Source organism: Thamnophis elegans, chromosome Z (assembly GCF_009769535.1).
Source record: "Thamnophis elegans isolate rThaEle1 chromosome Z, rThaEle1.pri, whole genome shotgun sequence".
NCBI classification, from domain to species: domain Eukaryota; kingdom Metazoa; phylum Chordata; class Lepidosauria; order Squamata; family Colubridae; genus Thamnophis; species Thamnophis elegans.
Genome location: NC_045558.1, coordinates 13,376,784 through 13,387,202, shown reverse-complemented (window position 1 = coordinate 13,387,202; position 10,419 = coordinate 13,376,784). Strand labels below are relative to the sequence as shown.

Below are 10,419 nucleotides of genomic sequence, written 5' to 3'. Positions count from 1 at the left end.
TCCCAAAAGAGGACCGGCGAGGAGAGAGAGAGAGAGAGGTAGAGTCCGGAGCGCACGCAAGACCACGCGGCGGGAGTCCTGCGGAACCAGAGTGGGCGGACGGGTGGGCGAGGCGACGCATCTGTTCGTCCGGCCGCAAGCGCTCCGTGCGGGGGGCGAGTGGGCTTGAGCCCCGTGGTAAAAGCGCGCGGCTGCAGACGGGCAGCGCCGGCTCGACGACCGCATGTCCCTCTGGCTGCGGGAGGCTGCCCGCGCCAAGGAAGGTCGCCGCTAGTGCCGAGAAGCTGGGACGGGATGCAGCTCTCGCTGCTGCTGCTCTTCTCGACCTGCTGGTGGACGTTGGGGCCGGTGAGTAGGGAATCCCTGGCCGGCGAGCCTCGCCTGGTCCTGACTCGGAAGAGTCTGAGCTCCGGAGCATGTGCAGAGAGCTCCTTTCCTGCGGCTTCTGCGAGAAAAGGGCGCGTTGGCTTCTATTCCGCGACCCTTTCAGCAGTGCCTCAGGGATGGAGAGGGTCGCCTCGGATCTTGCCTTCTGCTCTTCTTTCGGAAGGAAACCTATAGGGGCAGAAGGAGGAAAACGCGTTCACTTTGGCTCCTATTTGTCCTCCGGTTATGGGGCTGATTCTGCGGCCTGGGTTGCCTCCCCTTAATGTGGGTATGAATTTATGCCCCCTTCGCATCCACTTAGTATGTGATACATGCACACACACATCGAATATTTCTTGCTATTAATAATTAATGCTAATAGTTCTCCACTTTTTAGAATTGCTGTTTATTCTTATATCCCTTCCATTTTTTTTTTTAAAAAAAGGATGTGCTGGATTACAATTCCCATTATTCCCTTCTATTTCAGGTTGGGGATGATGCCTGACCAGGCCTAACTGCAGAGTCCCTGTTGAGGGTTTGGTTATACTAGTGGGCTACTCTTAAATTTGAGCACAGGATTAAAAGCCAGCTAAGTTTGAATCTCTTATCAGGCTGGTGAATTGGGCTAAAATGAACTTAGTAAAGAATTGCTTTAAGGTACAACTGGGCTCCTGCAGTTCCAGTATCTATTGTAACTCCCTTAAGAAAAGCTGATTCGATTTTAATTGATGCCAGTGAAATTGCTATAAACAACAGGATGCCCCATTTCTTTTTTAAATCCCACACATGCACCAGCTTTCAGGATCGTTTAAAGTCCACGGATTTCTCCACAAATGTTTTGTAGTCAAAAATGTAACTGTGAAAGAAAGGCAAGAGGGTGGAGTTTTTCACAGGCTGTTCTTTGTTTATAGTTGGAGTGGAAATTCTGTACTACTTTTAAGGCAGAAATTCTATCCATTTTAATGGTCAACTTTATTATTATTATTATTTTGTGTATGTGTGTAGCACTGTAAATTTTGGTGCATTTATGGCATGAAGTTTGTGGGGACTAATGAACTTTAAAACAGGGCTGCAGCCATGTGATTTTTGCCAAGCATTTAAAAAACGCAAAATGTCAAGGAAAAGAAGACAAGCTACGGATAAAAAATGTGTGTTTTCTGGATAGATCAATTGGATTTTCTTTTTCCATTGTTTGTTACCTGTTTTAATTAACCAAAGCAGGCTTAAGTAGAGTTTGTACCTGCAGCAGAATGAATGACTAGGATTCATTGACCTAATCTTGTATATGGAATGGATGTTAAAAAATGCAAAGGTCATCCTTGCCATTAACCGGAATGAAGACATTTCCAAATAGTTAATAACTTTTATAATAATTTATTAGAAGGGGGAGGAAGCTTATAAGTTTTTGGGGCTCAGCTTCAGCCGCTCTATCAAGATTTTGAGAATTATGAAGCAGCAATCAAATGTCTTTGGACAGTCCTGTTTTATGTCCTGCCCCCCCCCCCACTTTTTTTTAATCCTCCTTGAAAGCAGAAAAACAAATGTAATGAAAATGTTGTCTTGGTATAGTTCTCTAATTGCAAGGAGATAGTATTTCCTGCCATTTGGTTTTTATCATGATAACTTCATTCTATGATATTAATTGTCCTAAACTCAGAGTCATTATGAGGTGACTTAAGAAAAATTACATTAGATCAATATCGTTAAATTTTATACAAACATGTTGGCTGTTGTGTATTTCCTTATTTGTGTAGTGAATGATAAATACATTCCAGAGCTTTTAGTTTTGCTTACTAACCTCCTATAAAGCTGAAGTCTCTTTTGAGTCAAACTTAATTTGATGACTTTATAGAAAGGTACTTCTAGTTTTATGAATTGCAGTATGCAATGGCTTACTATTGTCTTCTTGAACTTCCAAGATGATTTTTTAAAAAAACTTCCCACTCTAACTCCAGCCTTAACATTATTTGATAGTCTCCCATCCAACCACCAACCTGACCCAACCTGGTTTAACTTTTTGATATAACCAGGCTTGGTTAAATAATCTAATAGGTGTGCACTGTAATGCTATTGCACCTAAAACAAAGAAACAAAAAAAAAGCTCACAGCATTTCTGAAACAGAATTAATTTTAAAAAAAGAGAATGATGCAAATATAGTTCAATTGCTTACTATAATTGCTTCATTAGATTTTGTGGTGAAGCTAATATTTTTAAAAATGTTTTTCAATTATCACATATGGTACTTAGACATGTTTTCATATTCAAGCAAGGAACTACTTGATAGTTATTTTATAAACTGATAACAATTGTTGTTAATCTCGGTAAATTGATAATTTGGTGTTTGAAATAGTATATTGAGATGTGTCTGAGCTCTGTGAACAAGTTGGTGAGATGCTGATTATTTAAAGGAATAGTTGTGTTATGTGGATATGTAAGAGGTATACTTTTTTCATGGTTATGTGTGTGAAGTACAACTTCAAAAAAGTTTAACTGAAGTTTAGAGCTTAGTCATCTTAATAAAACACTAATAAATCCAGAACATCTCTGGATTTTATTCAGTAATAAATATATATATATAGAATCCAAACAAATTGGGCAATACACAGTTGCTTCTCTCTTATTGAAGAAGAGGAAGAAGCAGAAAAAATGTATCCTTGTTGGAAAGCCAACATTGTTCTTAAATGATTTTCTAAGATACCTGAAGTTTCAGCAGAGAAATGAGGAAAAATATTGTTTAAAAACTCAGCAAAGTTTCACTTTTGCAAAAAGAAGCCTCTATATTTTGCAGTTGGTTATGCTATAGTAAATCCAAAACTAAGTTGAATCATTTCTTAAGTGAACCTCAGTGTTTTCATTGCTATAACATTCTTCTGTAGACATCTAATTATTTTTTAAAAGGTTCTGCTATTTTTTAACCTTCGCAATGTTTTTAAAATTCAGCTTTAAAGTTTCTCTGATTGATTGTTGTCATTGCATTTTACAGAATTCCATATTTTAATTTTTCTAAAGAAAAAGGACTCTTCTTTCCTAGTTAGGGTTTTTATGCTGGAAGGACATCTGTGCAGAAATTAACAAGACTTTAGTTTTGTAGGTGCAAAATCCTTAATCAGTCAATTAGATATCCTGAAGAAGTATCATATGCTAAACTTCACTTCTTTGGCATTAATTTTTTGTAGCTTATTGGGTTGTTACAATACTATTTTGTTAGTTTATGACTTGTTGGACTAGCAAACAGAATAATTTGATAATTTAGGTTAAACTATGTATAAGTGAAGTTTTTGAATTTGGAATTATGTGGTTCAAATTTTGAACATAAAGGTTTAAAAAACCAAAGTCTTTGGCAAGGAGCTATAGTTCAGAAGTAATAAAGTTCTTGGATTGGGCCAACAAATTATGGCTGTAAACACAAAAACAATAATGAGTAAAGTCTGGTTCTTTGTTATCATCTGGTGCTCATCTAGGTTTTTACAGTAGCCCTGATTTAGAATAAGATAATTTTTACATTAAAATTTCAAACTTTCTTATCCATTCCTCTCTTTAATGTAGTATTTACAATGTAGTAATACTCCCTATGGTTATACAGATGGACTCCCTATTTATGAGAGAATCAAGCCTTGACTTCCACACAGTTTCTTCTAAAACAAAGAATAGTGTAGAAATTATGAGAGTCTGAGGTATTGAGTTGCAGAAGGTTATGAAGATCAATCTAATTCATAGTCAGTAGATTAGCCAGTCATGCCATGTCTCATTTGAAATACAGCACATATCTAAAGCATTGAAAGGTAAGGCTTCAATGCTAGAATAGGGAAGAACATCAGTGGCATAGGGCGGGGTGGTGGGGGCAGAAAAAAAATTGCAAGAGATTCCCTGTTATGCTTTTTCAGTTATTTTAAGTAGAAGTTAAAGTTGCTTTAGCTGCTTGCTTGCAACTGCTGTAGTCTGCAGTAATAATTGCAAAGCAACATTTAATCCTTTGAAACTTGAGGCAAAGATAGGAAGTGAGAAAATATTTGTGACTCTCAGGCATGATTAGAAACTAAAGTTCTAGATATTTTGTGGTGTACCCACAACATTCTACTACATAGGCTTAAATTGCAGCAGACAAAAAACATTGTCCCGATATCTGGTATAACTCAGCTTTTGTCTCTCTACTGTTTCTTATTTATTGTTTATGCCTTTAAGTCAGGGTTGACTCCTATGTACTGCCTAGACAAGTCCCTGCAGTCTTCTTAGCAATGTTTTTGAAAGTGGCTTGCCATTGCTTTCTTCCCAGAGCTGAGAGAGAATGGCTGGCCCAGGGCCACCCAGATGACTTTGTGCCAGAACTGGAGCTCCCACTTTCTAATTTCTGTCTTGGTGCTTTAACCTGGACACCAGATTGACTTTCACCCAAAGATGTACCTCTGCTTACTGTTTAAAGAAACAGTTCTCAGAAGGAATGCGTTAGGATTTGGCATTCCAGATGAGGTTATAATGGTTATAATATGGGGGTCTGCAGAAAGGGATTTTAAAGAAGTCAGACTGATGGCTGAGCCCACACAACCAGTCCTTTGCCCATTTTTATGTGCCCTAAACACACAACACACACACACACACACACACACACACACAGTGCTTTACATAAAGCTGTGAGACATTTTGGTTGACACTTCTAAACTGTGGGGTCCTGATTGTCACCTGATGTTTTATTTTCCAGTTTAGGAAATTGGCAACAAATCGACATTCCTTAATCCAGTTATGCAAAAATTTAGATGCTGAAATTTGCATTTGGTAAAAGACAGTATGATATTCTTAACAAAACTATTGAATAAATCACAATGCATGGATTTGTACAACCATGCCATTATATGGCTTGTTTAATCTTGGCTATATAATGGTGGTTTAGAATGATAGGCAAAGCCAACCATTTCAGTTAAGAGACTGGCTTTTAACTGAAAATCAGATATAAGTCATGTTTTCTTGGACATTGTTCCCCTGGAGCTTCCTTTTAGAATCAGGTATTGTTTTTATCTCAGAATTAATGAATTCCCAATTGAAATTTAAGAAATCAAATTGATTTTGCTACCGCTATAGATAATCCTCATTTAGTAATTGTCCAAAGTTACAATCTCACTGAGGTAGCGTACGATAAGTCCTCACATTTAGAAGCATGGCAGTATCCCCAGTCACATGATCAGATTTTGGACATTTGACAATCAGCATGTATTATTTACAACAGGGTTATGGCAGCATCCTGGGATGATGGAATCACCATTTGAAACTTTCCCCAGCTTCACATACAAAGTCAATGGGAGAAGCCTGCTTTACTTAATGACTACATGATTCAATTGAGAACTGCAGTGATTCTCTTAACAGCCATGGCAAAAAAAAAGTTCGTATAATCCAGCTTTAACAGCCACCTTCCTTAGCAACTGGAATTGATCCCAATTGTGGCTGCAAGTCAAGAACTATCTGTAATTGGTTTCTCTAGTCCTTTAGTCTTTATTTTGAAGCTATTTCAGTTTGACATATAATGTAAAACTTTTTAATAATAATGGTTAATTGCAAGCTAATGTTCCCAAACTAGCATTTATCAGAGTTGAGTTATACCTGACTAAAGTTTTCCAATATGCAGGGTTTCACAAAGCTTATGCTGGCATAATTTAATTATGACAGGTCTTGAGATAAGCAATTCCAATGGATATTTCATAATTAAATAAGCCACAATTTAGTAGATTTGTAAAACAGACTGTGCCGTAAACAATAGTTTCAAACAACAAAGGCTTGTTTTGTGTAACAAATACTAAGCCAACATAGAATAAGCCATGTTTATAAATCAGTGCCATGGATGAATCACTTTTATGCTCTTTCTAAGCTGCAGAAGAGTTTGGCAGAAAAAAAGTTGGTTAATCAAATTTAACATAACCTGTTAATTTGGGGGTACTGCTTTCTTACATCAGAAAGAAACCAGAGCATAAATGTCTTCAGTTAGTTAGTTCCTTTTTTCTCGTTAAAAGAATTCTATGATCTCAGGTGAACTTAGGTAATCATATTATAGATATCTTACTAATTATGCTCTATTGTAGAAGAATCAGCAGGTGCATTTGTTGCTAAGCCAATCTTGGAACTGAGTGTGAGACAGAGCTAGACACTAAAAAAAAAGTTAGCTAAACCATTAATTTTGATTGTCATGTACAGCTACCATATTTGCTCCAAAGTTCTGAAAAACCACAAGATGATAACAAGGAGATTCAGAATTCAACCAGATTTTTGCAGCCTAGTGTCAATAACCTTAGCGTGAACTCAACCTGTACTGGGGATCTAATAATACAGAACTAACTTTCATAATCTTTATAAGAAGCATAGACATATAACTAGAGCAATAGTAGAACTAGAAAGCATTGCGTAGATATGGGGCAACTAGAATAGCAGAATTGGAAAGGGTCTTGGAGGTCTTCTAGTCCAATCCCTGCTTAGGCAGTAAACCCTTCACCACTTGAGACAAATGGTTATCCAATCTGTTAAAAACTTCCAGTGTTAGAACATTTACAACTTCTGGAAGCAAGTTGTTCCACCGATTAATTGTTCTAATTGAATTGTTCTAACTGACAGTAAACAAAAGCTTCCAATTTTGCCTCTTCTCCCCCCCCCCAGCTGATTCTGCTAGCATTGATATCCTTTCTGCAAAGTCAAATGTTTTTTGTTTTTATTCAACAGGTAAAAAGTATTCACCCAGAATGCAGAATGCAACAGGAACTCTATCAAGAAGAAAAAAAGTGTATGGAACTTTTAAAGAATGCCAATACAGTGAGTTTAACAGGTGAGATCATGGATTATAATGGCATAGCAGTCACTCATTGATAGTCTATTGGTACTTCTATACCTGAGGACATGAGGATATGGCATAAAATGGCACATGGTTCTGAATTATAGTACGATTTGAGTTTTGGTTAGTGTCGTGCAGAACAACCCATGATACAAAAAAAGTAGTTTCCTCTTTTGGAGGTTCTTGGAAACTCTTCCGGTGTTGATTGCTGAAAACTGATAACTTGTTTTTCCTGCTGTTTTGAAATATATGAAATTTGAAAGACCTTAAGTTAGCCTTTACAATTTAAAAAAAAAGTAAAAGAATATCCACAAATTCATTCTACAGTTAAGCGCACCCACATATATAATATGGTTCCATCCACATTATAGATTGCACTCACCAAAAAATAGTCCACCCCTCACCCCTGAATGAGTTAGTTCTATCTCAACTGGAACACTCAGCATGGTGTAGACTCTTCCTTTCTTGTGTACAAACCAACAAATGGGAACCCAAGAGTTTCATAAACTTTCTTTCCTGCCATCTTCTGGTCATTTCAACATTTGCAGCCCTATATCCTGATGCTAAGAAGCATCTCACATCAATGATATAAATAGTCTACCCACTCCTCTTAAAATTCTAGAGTTTTGAGATATAAATCAGACCAAGATAAATCACTTCCGAATTTTTCCACCTTTAATATAATCTGTAAACTGTACAATTTAGTTGAAAAACAAATTGAAATCTTCTGGGGAAAAATAAAACTAAAAAACTTAAAGTAGCATGGTTGCGTAAGCGTGCATAAACCAGGGGTGTCAAACACAAGGCCTTCAGGCCGTATATGGTTGGATCCAGCCTGCGGGGCCGTCCCAGAAAATATAGGGGGGCAGCCTGCGTTGCTTCGGCCTGGGCTACCCAGTGCGAAGAGGAAACATCAGGCCAGCGTGGCTTTGGCCCAGTCTACCCAATGTGAACAGGAAACATGCCAACAGTTTGGGGAGTGGTGTGAGGCTGGCCACGCCCACCCGGGCCCCCAAGATCAACCACAACCATGATGTGGCTCTCAATGAAATTGAGTTTGACACCCCTACCTTAAACTAATACTTATTGAAGCACCATTTGATTTTATGATAGAATTCAGTCTTCTGCAATAGGAGACTATCAGCATAATACGTCTTGCCTGGGGTATCTTTGCCGACTCTTTCTTGCAAAACCATTCCAAATCTGTCAGATTGCAAGGGCATCTCCTATGCATAGTTCTCTTCAAGTCACCCAACAGAAGTTAAATTGATTTCAGGTCTGGAGTATGGCTGGGCCATTCCAAAATTTTGATCTTCTTCTGCTCCATTGTTTTGCTGATTTGGAGTATGCTCTGGGTCATCATCAAGTTGAAGGGTGACAATCTTCTTCATCTTCAACATTTTAGCAGACCCCTTTGTGCCAAAATTGACTAATATTTGGAATTATTCATAATTCTCTCCACCTTGACTAAAGCCCCAGTACCAGTTGAAGAAAAACAGCCCCAAAGCATAATGTTGTCACCACCATGCTTCATTGTGGGTAAGGACTAATTCTTAATTCTAACGTAATTCGTGGTATGTACAATAGGAGACTATGTACAAGTAATGTTGTTTTTGAACCAAACATATTTTTTGGAGTTATGTCCAAAAACTTCAAGCTTGGTCTCATCTAATCATAAGAAATTTTCCCACATGGTTTTGTCAGACTTGATGTAGGTTTTTGTAAATGTAACCAGACTTAAATATATAAACAGTGTGTGTTAGATATTCCCCCCCCCACTGACAGACTGCAAGAGGTTTCCACCAAGGTCCTCTGTTCTGATGGGAACAAAGATTGAATCTCATTGGTCAAGAGCAATAACAATAGCAATAGCAGTTAGACTTATATACCGCTTCATAGGGCTTTCAGCCCTCTCTAAGCGGTTTACAGAGTCAGCATATCACCCCCAACAATCTGGGTCCTCATTTTACCCACCTCGGAAGGATGGACGGCTGAGTCAACCCTGAGCCGGTGAGATTTGAACAGCTGAACTGCAGCTAACAGTCAGTTGAAGTAGCCTGAGTGCTGCACTTTAACCACTGCGTCACCTTGGCTCTTTAAAAGGGGATGCTGCCCGGCCATTCTCCCGTCGGATGTTTACTTGACTTGCAATAAAGAGCTGTTGTTTACTGAAGCCTTTTGTGCCTCCTTTACTCGATCTAACTCTGGCGATGAGGATGGAATTGGGAGGCAACTAGGCAAACAAAGAGAACGAAGCCTTGCAAGTACATCCAGCCTGGAGCATCCCATGAGGCATCGAGCTAGCCATCGCTGAACACCCAGAGAGAACCAGAATGGCCATGCACGCCCCACCAACTCTGTACAAGCTATAGAACACTAAGAATCGTACATGCTATGATTCAAGTGTTTCTTGGAAGTGGACGATCTGACAGACATTCCAGAAGCCCTTGAAAAAGAACTTGTTCCTAGGATACTGCGGTCGGGAAGTATTCGAGATGGCAAAAAACCTCTCAGAACTGACCCCTCTACAAGAAGTATCCTGGTCTGCACTACAACTAGCTCTGAAGACCCAATACGTGCCAAAGCCATCCAGATACGTTCGCCGGTACCAGTTCAACATCCGGAACCAAAAGGAGGGCAAATCGATCAACGAATACGTGGCAGCGCTCTGAAAAGCTGCAGCCCACTGTGAGTTCTGTGAACTGGACAACCTGATTCTAGATCGCATAATTTTGGGGGTGTGAGATCCCAATCTACAGAGAAGACTTCTGGCCAGATCCAACCTCTCTCTGCAGATCGCACTAGATGAAGCTAGAGCATCTGAATCAGTAGCCCAATCAGTGGAGACCATCCAGCGCCACAGCGCACCTCCAGATGCATGGGAAAGTACCCACATCCACCATGAGACCACAGAGCCTGAGACTTCTGAGAGCGAGGTGGAAGACAGCTACTGCATGCGCAGTAGCCGAACAAAACTGGCACGGAAATTCAACTCACAAATTCTGCCCTGCACCAGCTGTGAAGGAGACCCTGTCCGATCATCCTGTCGGTTCCACGAAGCCATTTGCCAGCGACGCAAGCGAAAAGGGCATATTGCCAAGATGTGCTGCAGCGATTATCCTGCAACCACAGGACAACCCAACGGGGCCAAAACGGCAAACAGCGACCCAAATCAGGGGCTTGGCAGAAGTATCCACAGGGTTCAGAGGGAGACGATAGAATCGCCAACCTCACTTCTGCCATATGA

At 39.5% G+C, this 10,419-nt stretch overlaps 1 protein-coding gene across 1 annotated transcript in view; it reads left to right on the top strand.

Annotated features, from left to right (window-relative positions):
- The first annotated feature begins 294 nt into the window (after positions 1-294).
- VIPR2 (vasoactive intestinal peptide receptor 2) overlaps positions 295-10,419 on the top strand; it is a 93,774-nt gene continuing 83,649 nt past the window's right edge. The window contains exons 1-2 of the mRNA XM_032234977.1: positions 295-348; positions 7,064-7,166. Of these exons, the coding sequence (XP_032090868.1) occupies positions 295-348; positions 7,064-7,166 (157 nt within the window). The remainder of the gene's footprint in view (positions 349-7,063; positions 7,167-10,419) is intronic.